At 40.9% G+C, this 16,691-nt stretch overlaps 1 protein-coding gene across 1 annotated transcript in view; it reads right to left on the bottom strand.

Annotated features, from left to right (window-relative positions):
• Utrn (utrophin) overlaps positions 1 to 16,691 on the bottom strand; it is a 593,945-nt gene that overhangs the window by 370,745 nt on the left and 206,509 nt on the right. The window contains 8 exon segments of the mRNA XM_032894978.1: positions 905 to 1,080; positions 2,344 to 2,494; positions 4,998 to 5,170; positions 6,593 to 6,778; positions 10,736 to 10,873; positions 11,429 to 11,563; positions 13,619 to 13,789; positions 14,030 to 14,158. Of these exon segments, the coding sequence (XP_032750869.1) occupies positions 905 to 1,080; positions 2,344 to 2,494; positions 4,998 to 5,170; positions 6,593 to 6,778; positions 10,736 to 10,873; positions 11,429 to 11,563; positions 13,619 to 13,789; positions 14,030 to 14,158 (1,259 nt within the window).

The raw sequence follows: 16,691 nt of genomic DNA, 5'->3' as shown, positions 1-16,691 counted from the left end.
GCCCATCTTTCCCGCCTTTGTGTCAACATCTTCCTGTGGATGTTTGCCTTGGTCACACTTTTTTCCTTTCAACTTCGTCTTTTCAGTCTGAGCTCTTAGTGATGTTTGAATGCCCAGTGTGAGAGCATATTGATAAAACCGATTAAATTAATTGACCCCTACCGATACACAGAAATAACACACCAGGAGAACAAGCTCAGGAGAAAGTATTGTAAGAACTGGATATTTTAAATGTTCGCAATGAAAAGTTAAGACGTACACATTTCTCAAATACTATCTCATTTAACCCTCAAGCAACTGCCTGACATTATATCTTTCTTCTGTAGAAGGGAAACAGTGATCAGAAGTCCTCTGCTGGGTGACCAGCACGACGTATTAACCCTAAAGGTGCAAGAGAGGAGCATTACCTCCGTGCAGCTAATAGCTCTCCATCTGGATATAAGTAAGGCCCGTTCAACAAAATGAAAACCATGCCTGATACTGGAAGCCTAGACAGGGACCCAAGGTTAGTGAAGTCATGGAACTTGGATGTGCTCTTACAACTGCCACTTACCTAAACCAACATCATTAATAAGTACAGAAACGTCTTCTCTCAGATAATTCTAATTCTGATCCTTCATCAAAGAAACCTCACTTTGCAACAGAGACCATTTCACATGGGTGCTGGAGATCAAAGCAAGGGTCGCCGTGTTTACGTGACGAGCACGTTATTGACTGAGCCGTCACCCCAGCCCCAGAGAATTTATACATAGGAAATCGACAGCCTATAAGCTGTAATAAGGAACATGGACAATGGAAGTCTCAAATGTCAGTAATATTTATATCATGGTATAGATCAGCTTCTATGTATTTTACATGAAATCTTCACCCCCTCTGCTTAAAACATTCAGAACTGAATCCTCACCTGGGCTGCAGATCCTTCACCTCAGCTACAAGAGCACTCCAGCGCTGGTTTAAACTGGCCAGTTTATCCTTCAGAAAGCTTGCATCCGAGGGGCGGAGTCTCTGTACAATGTCTTCTCCCTTTTGGTTTACATCAATCAAGCAGGGCTGGTGGCTGCTGAGGCCGTCTTCCAGTTCCTGGGACAGATAACACATTACGAATTTCTACCCCTCAGTCAAACTGTCCCAATACCTTCAGTGTGCCCAAGCATCAACTTAACACCTACTGAAACAAATTCGGGGGAGGGCTGAAATGTCTTTTCAAAGAAGTTAAATACATTTCCAGGGTCATGCGAATGCACGCACACAAATATCTGGCCAATATAATTTTTATGTCCAGTCATTTATTAAAAAAAAAATCCTCAGTGTGCATTTTATTGAGATGCTGCCGTGGTCTGCAAAAATTAAAGTCAGCAATTAAGGACTACTTCAAAGTTGAGTCTAAATACTTATGTGTAACTCAAACTTTCACAAAAAAATGAAAAACAAAAAACAGTACCACATTGACAAGTGAAGGAGAGGCACTGTATTCAACTCCCCGTGTACTGTCTTTAGAAAATACATTTTGAAAATGTACTAAAGGGCTGGAGAGATGGCTCAGCGGTTAAGACCCTGACTGCTCTTCCAGAGGTCCTGAGTTCAAGTCCCAGCAACCACGTGGTGGCTCACAACCATCTGTAATGGGATCTGATGCCCTCTTCTGGTGTCTGAGGACAGCAACAGTAGAATCATATATAATAAATAAATAAATCTTTACAAAAAAGAAAGAAAAAGAAAATGTACTAAAACAAGAAACACTTTTGGCAAGGGAAGTCTGAGCGTCTGTGTGCTCCACTACTCTCTCTAGGGACCTATTGTGTTGGTCGGCTCACTCTGCTGGGGCGCTACACAGTCAAGGCTGAGTCCTACAAGAGGCTTGCTCTGTCCATAGAGAATAGACTTTCATGAAAATAATGAATGATTACAAAAGAAAGGGAAAAGAAAAACCTGCTTTGTGTGATAGGGACACAAAACAGAGGTGAACAGACATACACTTTTCTGCCTTAGGTACAATTTTTTGTGTTACTATGAATATAAAATTTCCTGAAGATAAATGTACCTTAATTTTTTAAATTAATATTTTAAAAATACTTAAAAAAAAAATAACTCCCTCTCTCATTAACAACCTAAAAATACCTTCTCTTTTTTTTTTAACTTCTTTAAAACCTGGATTATAAATTGTACGATGACCAATGTTTCCTAGAATTTTAAAACTGGGAACTAGACATAGGGGAAAAACGTCCAGTGATAAAAAAGAAATCAAGAGAATTGGTTCCAACTTCTGTGCTGCGTCTCAGCCATCACATCTGAAGGAGCGAGCGTCCCAGCTTCCTGCACACCCTGCCCCTGGGACACGCTCACCAGCTGGTGTGTCCGAGCTTTCTCCAGGTCCAGGCTGCCGTCGGGAGCACAGGTGCCTACCAGCAGGTCCTCAGCTTCAGACAGCCACTGCGTGAGGTCATCAAGGTCACAGTGGAACTGCTTCCATTCTTCCACAGCCCTGGCGAAGGACCTGGAGCACAAGAAATAGATTCAGTGGATCTTCAAGCTTCCGCAGAGCTAACCGAATAATCGTAATAAAAAGTCAGTCAATCAAATCTCGTTTCAACAGAACCGTTTAAATTGAGTGTGTTATGTTGAAAAGGCTTTTGCCCTCTGTGACTTACACAGATGCTTCTGATTAATCGTAGGCAATGTTAATCCATCCGAATTTATTCCCTTACCATTTAAGTATAGAGAAACATAAAGATATGATTAATTACTCTCTTCTCTTAGAAGTATGTGGCTTCACTGACGGAAGGCTTCATTTCAAGTAAAAACAAGTTAAAATGAAGGCCAAGAAAAAGAATAATTCTTCTAGAACATGGAAGGGAAATTTTACATACTGGATGGAGAAAGTGACAGCTTACAGATAAAAACAGCACTTAGTTAAAATCAATGGTACATCAAGGCATAATTAGCATAACTAAATGAATACAAAATGACATAACTTTAAGTGATGACATTCTTGCTAACGGTAAGGACAGTGAAGAGTTGTTGGGGAAACATTGATCATTTGTTTGACAACAATGAGGCAAATCAGAGCTAGTAAGTGTTTAACTGTAGATGCCCAAAAAGTTGCTGAAGGACTTTTTGAAAAGTAGAGGTGGATGTACCAGGCACATGCACCGTACTCATGGTACTGAAGCTGCAGGACAAAGGCTAAGGTCTGGGATCTAAACAGAGCACAGACCGACATCAAACTCTGATTAAAAAAAATGATGGATCGTTTCACAGAAATGTGAACTCAAGCAAGTAAGGTTGTTTTCAAAACATACATCATTTCCTCACACACGGCAAATGTAAGGAATAGATCTGTAAGTTCTGTTAATTGTATACAATCATAAAGGGAATAAGTATACGATATAATTTCAAATAACTGAACTGGCTCTACATCAAAGGGTCCAGGCCATTCTGAGTGCCATACAAAAGGCTGTAGATACAAATAAACAAAAATATATATACATAATATCTTCCAGGTAGAAAACAACATTTTGAAGCAGTAAGTAGCAAGCCCTTGGTTTAAAAGATGAGTCATTGCTGGTACAAAGGACCTTCAAATCCCATTGTGAACACAGTGAAGAAAGTCAACATGGAAACTATCACTGTAATACTGGTGACATGTTCCTGTCAGTGCTAGCCAGAGTGAGAAAGGAAGGGCGAGTTTATAAATACCCCCGGCAGGGTACAGTAGCCAAGGTCACGGTAGAATACAGACACAGTTTCAACATCTTGCTTGTCTTCACGTAATAACCAAGGGCTGTGATTTAACTGTTGAAATGTCACCCATAGGCTCGTGGGTTACAACACATGGTCTCCAGCTGGTGGCGCTGTTTGACGTAGTTGGGGAAACTTGAGAAGACATAGCCTCACTGGAGAAAGCACATAGCTTGGCAGAGGCTTTGAGGTTTTATTTTACCTCTTCTTTCTGTTCTCCCTACACTTTCTGATTGCTGACGAAATGTGACCAGCCAGCCTCCTTCTCCTGTGGCCATGACTTGCCTATCCAACAACCCTTCCTTTTAAAGTTGCTTTGATCCGCACTTGTGTCACTAGTACAGAAAGTAACTACTACGCCTGTTCTAACAAAAAAAAAAAAAAACATACAGGGATGTACAGAAGGATGCTCACTAACAGCACAAAGAGAACGTTTAATAAACTTGCATAGCAGCAAAGATCGTTAAAGCCTATTTCTTCACTGACTGAACAGTCACGTGAACTATAGAGCTAAAAAAAAATTTTTTTTTTCTTTTCTTTTTTTCGGAGCTGGGGACCGAACCCAGGGCCTTGCGCTTGCTAGGCAAATGCTCTACCACTGAGCTAAATCCCCAACCCCAGAGCTAAAAAAATTTAACCATATGATTCCTTGCTTTTGTATCTGAACATTTCCAATGTATTGCTCTGTGGTAAATTATCTGTTACATGGCATTTTTGTTGGGCTCTTTCACATTGTATTTGCATTTCACAGCTACTGGAGAAAAGAAAATAAATCATACCCATTTTTCTTTACTCCTATTCGCAGGCCTGTTTGAAGTCTAATAACAAAAAAAGCTCTAAAATATTCTATTAAGCTGAAGGATACAGAGCAGGAAAAAAACAACAGAAAGAAAGGGCTTGTGGTTATATCTGAATTCAATTACTTGAGGCTTCTTCTGGTGTCTGTCCACATTAATCATGGCATGTAGGAGAAGGGAACATTAATAAAATCCTTTCTAATTAAAAAAAGAGACTTATTGTTATGCTAAAAAACTAAAGGTGTCCTCATATTATTAAGATATCATGTGCTAAATGGCTGTGTGCCCGTGGACGCATTTCTCTTAAAGGAATGAAGCTACTGTCTATTTATTAATCGGGTCCTATTAGAACTATGTGGAAAACGGTTTCCATGATCCTCACGTACACATGAACACTTTCAACGACCCATGAACCTGTCCGTATGTTCCTTCAGAGTAAACATCCACTTAGCTCACACTTACCCTCTCCGGTCGCTGTACAACCTATTCACTCTGTCCCACTTTGCGTTCAGCTGAGAGAGCATGTCCCTGATCTGAATGGCTTCGGGACCAGAGGCTTCGAGGATGACATCGGGCTGCTTCTCATGAACTGCTGCGAGCTGCTCTCCGAGTCTGTCCAGCTGATCTTTGATTCTCTGCAAGCACATCATTGTACAGAAACAGAGTCCAGTGAAGTAATGAAAACAACAGAATCACGGCTAAAGATGACACTCGTTTAGAATAACAGGGAGGCTAAATGCTATTGCATGTGCAAGCAGGATACTTCTTTTATTCCCCTTAATTTATATATTTCTTCACTTTACATCCCAATTGCATATACCCCATCCTCCTGGTGCCCCTCACATGGCTTCTTCCCCTAATCCCACTCCCCTTCTACTCTGAGAAGCCCCACCTGAGTATCCCCCAACCCTGGCACATCAAGTCACTGCAGGACTGGGTGCCTCTCCTCCCACTGAGATCAGACAATTGTCAAACCAGGCTGCACATCTGCTACACATGTGTGTGTAGGGAGGGGAGGGTGTGTAGGGAGGGGAGGGTGTGTAGGGAGGGGAGTGTGCTAGGTCCTGCCTGTGCTTGTTCTTTGGTTGATGGTTCAGACTCTGGGAGCACCCAAGGGTCCAAGTTAGTTGACACAGTTGGTCTTCTTGTGGAATTTTTTATATAAAAATAGTATATTCACCAAAATATGAGGAATGTCGTCACCATGGTAATGGGAAAGCACTCCCCTGATGTTCTGACCAGCTTCAAGGCAGCTTTAATAACTGTCTTTGTAGGTTTTAAAAAACGCTGTAGTCTGGAATCATGGTTTTAAATGCCTGATCACCATAGCTTGAATGAGAAAATGAACTATCGAATCTGTCAAGAGATTTTACTATGACTTTATATAGAAGTACAGTCAAACACATGGGGAAAAACTTTCAAAGAACTCAAAACTTTAACTCGCAATCAATACAGAACTCCACAACGGGGCAACTAGCCAATCTTAAATCAATAAGGATGACCTGACATCGTTTGACGCAAATGACAATCGAGTCTACATCAGATTAAAATAAGATCGCTGCTGTTGCAAATAAGTGTGCATTCGTAAAAGTCCAGACCTGGATTTCTATTTTTTAAATTGGAAAAAGGAAATGTTGTATCCCACCAGGGAGAACGGTAAAGTGTCACTACTTACACCCTTTATCACTAGTTTGGAACATCAAGGATTTGGATTATCTAAGTAAGTACAGTAGCCACTTCCGTCTGAGTCTGAGCGTGGCTGCCATGCCTGTCTTCCCAGCTCTCCACAAGCTAGGGGAGGAGGGGTGTGAGCGTCCAACTAGCAAGGGCTATCCATGGGAGCCCTGTCGTAAAAAACAAGAGGGGCCAGGGAGGGAGGAAAGAAGGGGAGAGGGAAGGAGGAAAAAGGTAAAATAGAGGAGGAAGGAGGGGGACAGGGAGGGAGGGAAGGAAGGAGAGGGGAGGAAGGAGGGAAAAGGCAGGGAGCGGGAGAGTGGCATTGTTCCTGTAGCTTTTCTAGTAACCATGGCTACTAAGTTCAGCCCTTGGATTTTTACCTTCAGAGAGTCTTCCTGGAAAGAGAAGTCTTCGTAGACAGTGGTGTTTAGTTCGGGAATATTAAGCGATAACTCAATGTCATCCAGAGTGAGCAAAATTTTATTAATTTCAACCAGATAATCCGCAGGGAGGGCAGATGACATAATTCCAGAAGAAAGCGGAATTGTTTTTCTCTGCGGGATTGCCTATTAAAAGAAAATAGTGCAGGTATTTTAAAACCTCCCACATCAAAGTAATAACAAATTGGGGGATGGGGGGGGACTTATAAAAAAATCCCAGAATGTTAACCAAAGTCTTAAGAAACACAAATAAGGGGATTGTGGTCAAAACACATTATGTACATGCATACAATGTCATAATGAAGCCACTATCATACAATTAATAAATGCTAATAAAAATAACATTAGACATAATCTTCTTATTTTAACCTTCATTGCCGCAGAAACTCAACAAACTGCCTCGGCTTTCACCTGAGGTCTGCGGCTACACATCACAGTCTGAGTGAGCCCACCATTGTCTAAGTCCATCGAGCAAGCAGGGAGCACATCTGCCCCCCTGAGTTGTTAAGGCAATGCAAATATGTGGTCAATCCTAAGTTCCACGTGAAGCACACTATTTCAAGATCATTGCTGCATCATCCTTCTACAATATCACAGTTATATGAAGTACATATAGCCGTGCTGCACAAAACTGAAGCTAAACACGTTTTCAAAACATAATCAGTGGACACTCGGACACATGCTGATGACTCATTCCTCGTGTGGCTGAGGTAGGAGGACCCCTTAGTTCGAAGTCGGGCAGGACAACAGAATGAGATCACATTTCATTGATTGATTGATTGATTGATTGATTGATGAATGAATGACTGAGTAAATGAATAAATGAATGAACACACAAAATGCCCTGAGGGTGTTGATTAAAATAATAAGTAATGCCAATGTAACTTTGAGACAGTGTTGCTGAGTACAGACACCTGACATTCTTCTGGGTCCTAAAAGGCTGGACTCAGACCTCCTTTGCAGAAATTCTGGATCCTCCACTTAGAATACAGCGCTGTCTAGGATGGGCCGCTTGGTCCTTTGGGGACTAAAATATTTTACCCCTTGATAGTTGCATTTTAGTAAATGATGTCTACTACTTTCAAACAGGCAGTTCCCTCATACATTATGTTTTCTTCCGAGACAGGGTCTCATACACACTGTGACTGATCTCCATTCCCTACACAGCCCAGGATGACACTACATCTCTGATCCTCCTGCCATGTATCTGCTCCTGAGTGGCAGCACCATTAACATGGGCCACCGCACCCACGACATCGTCGGTGGAGACAAGCACCTTAGCAATGGAGCCCGGTCCCCTAAGTAAGGCTTTCACTTTTCCCCATTATCCTTGGACTAGCGTATTCTTCTGTAAACGTGACGGAAATAGCAGTTTCATCATCAAACAAGGAACAAATACCATGTTTCCTCATTGAGTGATTATAGTTATCTTCAAGATCTCTAAATTAAAACTCTAGCCTGTAAATCATTGAAGCAGTTGCGTCCTGTTGAGCTTAGAAATCTGTATCCACTGCCTTCCGTGATCTGGATAACTTCCCTTCTCTTTCACTGGGCATTCCTAGAGAGCCAGTGTGAGGCAAGCTTACAGGTTCCCTACTTTATCAAAGGGACCAATTAAAATTATCTCTGATAATTATTGTATTGCCTTAATGCTATATGTTTATATCTTATTCTGAAGGCATGTCTAGGAATGCACTCATGCACTTAAGAAAGGAAATTCTATGTTCTAGCAAATATAAAAGAATGTTGAAGTAATTAACACCTCAAGTTGCGAAATAAATATTTTATTAAAGCTAAGTGTGTGTGTGTGTGTGTGTGTGTGAGAGAGTGTGAGAGAGAGAGAGAGAGAGAGAGAGAGAGAGAGAGAGAAGGAAGATGGGGCAACTTGGCAGGGGTGAGGTCACATTCACCCATTCCTTTCATCACTAAGGATGAAGAACATAATCCAATGAATATATGTACACATGGAGAACATCAGGCCATCCCCCTGCAGCTCTCTGGCTAACCGGCTTGCTCTGGAGAATTGCCAGTCTCTCCCTTCTAGGTGCTGGAATTATAGATGAGCTGCCAAATTCACCAGACATTTATGTGGGTGCTAAAAATCCAAACTTTACATGCCAACAACAGTACCTGCTGAGTTATATTCCTAACGCCAAGAATTCATATATTTCAGACTAGTAATACTCCAGTCAGCAAATGAGAAAAGGCCACTTAAAAGATATTTCACATAAGAACGCAAGTTCTGTGCCTGTGGCTGCTAACTCTGACTGCATTTAGTGTTCACCACAGCACAGTAGCTTAACTCTAATGAAACCTGGTGTCCCACAACTGAGAACTGTGTCAAGAAAGTGGACACTGGAATTATTCAGCCATGAAGAAAGAGGAAATCGCATGGTCAGCAGAAAAAATGCAACTTAACCACACTATGCAAATTCAGCCAGTCTCAGAAACATCCTGTGTGTCTTCTTTACCTTGTGGTTCCTAGACAACATATAACAACAACAAAAAAATGTAAAATATACTGACATCTGTGACAGGAAAGTGGACATGAACCTTCTAGGGGAACAGAGGTGATGGGAGGGGAAAGGGGGTAAGAAAAAGAAGGACAGAGAACTCTGGGAGAAAATGTGTTCAGCATATACAGGATTGTGGTTTAACTACTCTTAGCCATGTAGTTGGCTATTTCTGTCTCTGTTTTTGTTCTCACTGCTGTGCATCTGTTTAAGTTTTCGAAATACTTTCCAATACTCATATGTAAGAGTATTGGAGATGGGAGATGGCTCAGTGGGTAAGGCACATGCCACCAAACCTCACGACGTGACTCTGATGTCCTGGATCCATAGGGTGAAAGGACAAACCCAGTTGACCCCCACACATGTGACATTGCTTTTCTATGACCTTACACCAAGCAATTGGTAAACCCCTGGTGTTAAATGAAACTTGAAAGCTGTATTTTCTTTTATTCTACCAAGGAGGCTTTTTTTTTTTAATGCATGGATATGTCTATGACGCATGCATGTGGTCTTATATGCACAGGTATGCACATATATGAATGTATTCTTAGATGTGCACATACACATATACATCCAAGTGTGGGTGAACATGCCTCTGTGTGTAAGCCAAAGGGTAATCTCAGGTGTGTTCCTTAGGATCACCACCCACCCACTAAAGCAGGATCTTTCATTGCTCTCACGGCCTAGAGCTCACCAATTAGGCTAGACTGTCTGGTCGACAAAGCCCTGGGATTCTCCCATCTGCTAAGACAGCTCAAGTCCTCATGCTTCTGAGATACGCACTTCCCACGCAGCTATCCCCACTCCAAAGCCTAAGAGTTGTGAGTCCTGCTTCTCACGATGTAATGAGCAGGGAAATACCAGAGGATGGCACTGAAGTCCCCTCCTTCTACACGGACAGCCTACTTTCTAAGAGGACAGACTAAGAAGGGAAATGTGGAAGGCAGACGCCAATGGCCACTTCGTTTTGGATCATACCACGAGGCACATGCACATAGAGACAACCAACAGGCAGCAAGCCACGGCACAGGAATCCACTCAGATTCCAAAGTGATCAAATAAAACAGATTCCAGCAAGAACTACCAAAAAGCAGAGCCCTGGGGAATGGCATCACTAAAAACATCACAAGGAGTGGTGCAGTATTTTCAGTGACCGCAGACACAGGTGATGGAGAAAGAGGAACATAGAAGGCTTCTGGGACAACCCCTAACCGCCAACCAGACCCCTAAGAAATTAATAGCCTAAAAAGGAAGCCATCAAAGAGAAGCTTTGAAAACTGGGATAAGGATGCTGAAATGTAGCTCTCCACAATTGATGGCTTCTGGCGAGGATGGGGAAGGACTCAGTTTCCCTTTGTGGGCTGGCCACTGGGTGTAGGTCATGCTCAACTGAGTTTAACACAAAATGGACTGAGAGTCTCTCTCTTCAACTTAAAAAGAAAGTGAAGGCGAAATAATCTAATTTCCCTAACTGATTTGCTTGAATATTGCTTGTGTCTTTAAATATTGCCAGCCTGGATGGCACAACTGGGTAAGTTACTTCTTTGCTGAAGAGACCGCCCCATCCTACCTTGATTTTGTTGTAACGTGTATGCAAAAGTAGTAACTGCAAACGGATCTTTTCTTTCTTACTGTCCTCCATTGGTTCATGTAACAAATGCTCCCCTCTTTGTAGAACTTCCTCAATCTGGGCACGCTCCTCATCCATCTAAATATTTAAAGGGAAAAAATTACAAAACACCATAATGCACAGACAAACATAACACTCTCCATTGCTCAGCGTTAAGAATTAAGCTGAGACAGACAGGGTAGCATGGGTCAAGCCAGATGACACAACTGCTCATGATTTTCTTCAAATATCTTATATTTGAAAATAAAATACCCCAAACCAAGTACATCAAACCTTGGCTAATGATTATAGCTAGTCAGAAATCATCATCGTTATCGTCATCGTCATCATCATCATGTGTGTGTTTGTTTATTTGTGACATGGATTCTTGTAACTTGGGCTACCCTCATACGTGCTATACAACTAAAGATGTTCATGAGCTCCCACTCCTCCTGCATCTGCCTCCCAAATGCTGAGATTAAGTGAGTGTTGTATGTGAACTTGGAGCATTGCAGGAGTCATCTGACAGCTTTGACAATGACTCTTATAAGTCACATCTGGATTTCTTCAGTTACAGGTGTCGGGTCAAGCAGGTAAATCTATGCTGTTAAAGGAGAGGAAAAAAAATGAGGGCAGGGTTTGCAGACCACCCACCTTCTCATCATTACTGGGGTCCAAGTGCTTTTCCACAACTTTCAACATGTTTTCTATGTCACTCTCTAAGCTTTCCAAGTCAGAGAAAGGCCCAACGGCTTCAACAGTTCCAGCAGGGTCCTGACCAAGCAGCATCTAGGAAAGCAAAAGAGGCTTCTGAGAGCGGACCATTGATTTGATTTTCCAAAATCCCCCTGAGAGGCAGGGTCTCAGCAGAAACCAGCATTTATCTGAAGTGACGGTAATGCCGTTCATCACAGAGCAATGACTTGTGGCAATCTGGACTTAGCTGAAATGCTCATCGTTCAACCTGGAGACAGGGACACGAAGTGCATTCAGTTGACCGTGGCTGCTTAGAGCACAGCAGGATACGTGCCAAGGTGAACACCCTACAGGACCATGATCTAAGCCATCCCTGGCACAGACATAAAAGGAACAATGGCCAGTCCTCACCCAGTGAGAGGAGACCCTAGACAATGCCTCCCATGATGCCAACCAAGAACTCCCCTTGGGTTTTGTGATATTGAAGCCTCAAAGAGATTATATTTCCAAAGGCCACATTTCCACATCTATACAGAAAAACATCGCATTTGGGAAAATAATAGTTAGAATAGCGATTTTCATAAAGATAAATGAAGAAAGGTAACAGCTACCTATGAGGAAAGAAGCATTCTCACATCCCGACCTGCACGGATTTCCTACTGGCCCGTGCTGAGAGAGTTTGGAACAGACCTGTGAAACCTTTGCAGGAACTCGATGGATTCTAAAACCTGACACCAGCGGAATAGTAAGAGGTGAGCCAGCAGATAAAAATAAGATGGCTTTAACAAAAACAATGTTCCCAAGTGCCTGATATTCATAAAACTTGCCTAGCAAATTATAACAAACCATAGAGGTTATCATTAAAATCCAGTCCAAGGGAGCATGTACAAAACGCTGTAAATTTTTTTATATTTTAGTATCATGCATCAGTGAGTAAAAACAGTTAAGCAACAGAATGGTTTGCAAAGGTCATTTGAGGGACAATGCTAATTTTCTTTAGCCCACCCCTCTGCTTAGTTTTTAATGTCAAAAAAAAAAAAAAGCCCATGAATCTATTAAAAAGAATGAAATGGAATAAGTCACACAATAGGGAGACAAAGCCAAGATTAAAGAAGACAAATGCTCAAGGAAGGTCTGGCCGTATTGTTTTAAGTCATGAATAATTATATTCCTGGGCATGGAAACAAAATTGGGCCCAGTATACCAGATATTTTAAATTAAAACAAAGTTAGATAAGACCTACTTCCTGCTCAAAAAATTGCCTTTTCTCTTTGTTATTTCAATAGAGAACTGTCAAGAGGTTGAATTCACTAACTCTTTAAAGTGCCATCAGATGTGCACAGCTAAAATTTTATTAAGCGCTCAGCATCCTGTGATTCCTCAGCACGGGTACCTAAGGCCCGCCGTTCTTCCTCTAAACTGTGAAAATGGTGGCTTCTTCTCCACTTCACACTTACTGAAGCTCCGTCTGTGCTAGGCCCTGAGAACTCACGGTAAAGTGTTTCTCCCGCTCCCCTCTTAAAATAAAGAATAAAAGAGAAACAATGGGAAAGAGACACAGGAAGTTGAAAAAATAATAACATGGCAGCATAGTCACCATTTTGCAAAGATAGCCATTACTCGTGACCCTCATTTTAATTGACAAAGCTGTTTTGAATTAGTAAATTCAGAGAGTTTCTCTGTGAACTATTACCTGTGAGTTTATAACATATACATAATATATTATATATTATATAGCTTATAACATTTAAATCTGTCAACATATAAACACATACATTAAAAGGATGAGTTTAAGATAAGGGACTGATACTCATGTGTCAGTTGGGAAATGACTTATTTATTTCTGTTTTGTTTTGTTTTGTTTTTTGAGCTGGGGATCAAACCCAGGGCCTTGCGCTTGCTAGGCAAGCGCTCTACCACTGAGCCAAATCCCCAACCCGACTTATTTATTTCTGTTCTATTCCTATCCAGACTGCCAACTGGCTCTGAAGCCTGTCCTGGGTGAGTTATTTATTAAACAATATTTTTTATATTAACAATCACATAAGTAACAACAGTTATTAAAATTCATTTAAAAAATTAATAGGCCTGAACGAATACATATACCCATGGGGAGAAACCGTATTCTATAAAACTGCAAGCACTCACTTGGGCACTTTTTATGTGCTGGGACACCTTTTCAAAGTTCTTGCTCAGTTCAGCTAATTTTGGTTCCACAAGTTCCCTGCTGGCGCTTCCACGAGCGTTCACCAAGACAATGGCTTGTTCCCGAACATTCTCAACCTGGATGCTGGCATCACTCAGTTCTGACAGTAAACGCTGATAGTGAAAAAACAAGAGACGCTTATTATGAATTAAAGGTATTTAAAATAAATGTCTGGGATTGCTAAGAAGACACCATCAACCAGAAGAAGTGGTGGTCATAGAAAAACCCACAGGCAATCTTGGTTTCTCCCACCATTTTAAATGTTGAAACTGTTTGAGAACACCACGCACACCACTGACAGCACCCAGCACCAGAGAACAGACGCAGCAAGCTATCCTGTGGGACAAGCCTACCTTCACGATTTCTTCCTGTTTACTCGCCGGTTTCTTTTCGATCTCATCCAATAGAGCTTCGGCTTGATAGAGCCAGGTACTGATATGGGCAACATGTCCATCAAAGACCTCCAGCTGGTTCTGGTGGTTCTGCAAAGGGATAAAATAATGCTGACACGCTTAAATGAAATACTAAGACGGCAATCTTAGAAGAGATCGAGGGGTTGGGGATTTAGCTCAGTGGTAGAGCGCTTGCCTAGCAAGCACAAGGCCCTGGGGATCGGTCCCCAGCTCCGAAAAAAAAAAAGAAAAGAAAAGAAAAGAAAAAAAAAGAGCACCAGTGGAAGGGGAAGCCCTGGGTCCTGCTAAGACTGAACCCCCAGTGAACTAGACTGTTGGGGAGAGGGAAGCAAAGGCGGGAGGTTGGGAGGGAACACCCATAAGGAAGGGGAGGGGGGAGGATGTTTGCCTGAAACCGAAAAAGGAATAACACTCAAATGTATATAAGAAATACTCAAGTTAATAATAATAAAAAAATATATAAAAAAATAAATAAATAAAAAAAGAGATTTGACTAAAAAAAAAAAAAGAAAATATTACACAATGTTTATTTATTGAGGCAATAAAATTGTGTTAGGCAGATTTGCAACAATAAACTTACAAATTTAATATTAAAAAAAAAAAAAAAAAAGACTCAGATGACAGGTAATGAGCCATGCAGCTGGGAAATAGGCTGAGAAGTAGTCTAAGGCCAGCATTGCCTGGTGAGAGCAATTAGGATCTTCACAGCTCTCATGAAAGAAGTTTTTAACAAATATAAGTGTCTCCAAGTCATTGTTCAGGAATAAAAGAGGACATAGAAAAAAACCCATACTTTTCCATATTGCATATATTTTCATCTTAACATTTTAGTCTTTTGGATGTGGCATTTTCCTGTAATCAAGTGAAGTAATCAATGTGTTATTCTTAAAAACTTTCACCTTTTTATATAAACTTAACTTGCTTTTGTGTACACTTTTCAAATTCATATTATTGGAAAAAATATTGAGAGATAACGATTTCCTCATGAAATTTTGTTAAAAAAATTTTCCCATAGAAATTAATGAGCTTTGTACAATGTTGCTAGTGACTGAAACAGGTGTGCCTTCTCACGTTCCCCCCTAAAGAAGTCATAGAGTTGCTGTTAAATATCACATCAGCGCCATGGTAAAACACACAAGACAGTCTCTAGAATTGAAGGACAAAGTTATCAGCAAAAAAATAATTAAGAACTCTAAAACCACTCAAATCAAAAACAAGAATTGTTCAAGAAGCCGCCCATAGAAGACTGAGTTCTGACACTGCAAGCTTGTACTGCCTGTTTACACTATGGAGGAGGAAGCCCACCATAAAAATATGATTTAGTGCAATAATGCCCATTGTCTCCAAATCAAATTTAGAAAAATGTTGTAAAGTTCTTGACAAGTGAGCAGGTTCATCATTTGGTTTTCAGTGTGTAGCTCACCTGATATTCTTGTATATTATTGGTCATTTGCATAGACATTTCAATAAGAAAATCAAATATTTTTATTCATTTCACAGAAACCTACAGAAAAAATCACAGCATTTTAAATTAAATGTTAATGGTTTATTTTAGAATATTCTTAGGGGAAACCATGGGAGGTATTCAACAGTAGAGGGGTGTCACTATTTATTGTTTCTTCTCAGCCCTCACTAAGTCTTAATTGAATTCTAAATATGTACACAGGTGCCTCAAAAAATGATTTCCAACTGAAATCTGGTTTAGAGTCTGATGTTTCTAATTTGGCGCAGTGTGAAAATTCTTTGCTTTTAGATGACTAATAACAGAACATCAATTAAAACCTGTTGTCTTTAAAAAAAAAGAAAAAAAAAAAAAAAAAGAAGAGACTCGAAAGGACGTCAAGGAGCACGCCATGTTTGTACGTCATGGCAACGATAAACAACCATATTTGCTACGTGCTTTTACTTGGTTTGTTTCTGGTTTGAGGTTTTTTAGAAGGAGGGGCCACTGCTTTTCAGTTCTGGAGACTGAACATGGGGCTTCATATACTGCACAATGGCATATAACCCCAGGCCGCTTTTTACTTTTGATTTTTGAGACAGGGTCTCACTAAGTTGTCTAGGCTGTCCTTGAGTTTACTATGTAGCCCAAGAAGACCTACAAGTTGTGATCCTCCTGCCTCTGCTATCCAAGTTGTAGGGATTACAAGGCTGTGCTAGCAGGCGTGACTTTTGTGAGGAAAGACAGGGTGCTGGGTTTTTTTGGGTTTGGTGGTAGGGATGGAGGATTTGAGACAGAGCCTTGCTATATAGGTTGGCCTTTGCTGTTGGAGACTCTTGCTTTGGTCTCTGGGATTACAGGGATTACAGGTATGCATCACCATGGTAAGCTTTAGCTATGCTTCTCTCTGTACATTGGTATGTGGTCATGCATTACATTACAGAATTTACATAAAGTTATATGGGTATCATGGACTAGAATATAAACCTCAGGTCAATCAAGCACACGAGCTTCTCTGCCCTATGTATATATCCTAACAGATTTGGAAAAAAATGCCCAACCAGATAATTTATTCTTATATCTATGCCTATCCCTTTCTAGGGAATTAACTGAGATAAAGTCCTAGCCAATGTGCCAGAATAAACTAATAATTTATAAACT

This window comes from Rattus rattus, chromosome 2, assembly GCF_011064425.1.
Source record: "Rattus rattus isolate New Zealand chromosome 2, Rrattus_CSIRO_v1, whole genome shotgun sequence".
In the NCBI taxonomy this organism is placed as follows: Eukaryota; Metazoa; Chordata; class Mammalia; order Rodentia; family Muridae; genus Rattus; species Rattus rattus.
This window is presented reverse-complemented; position numbering and strand designations above follow the sequence as displayed.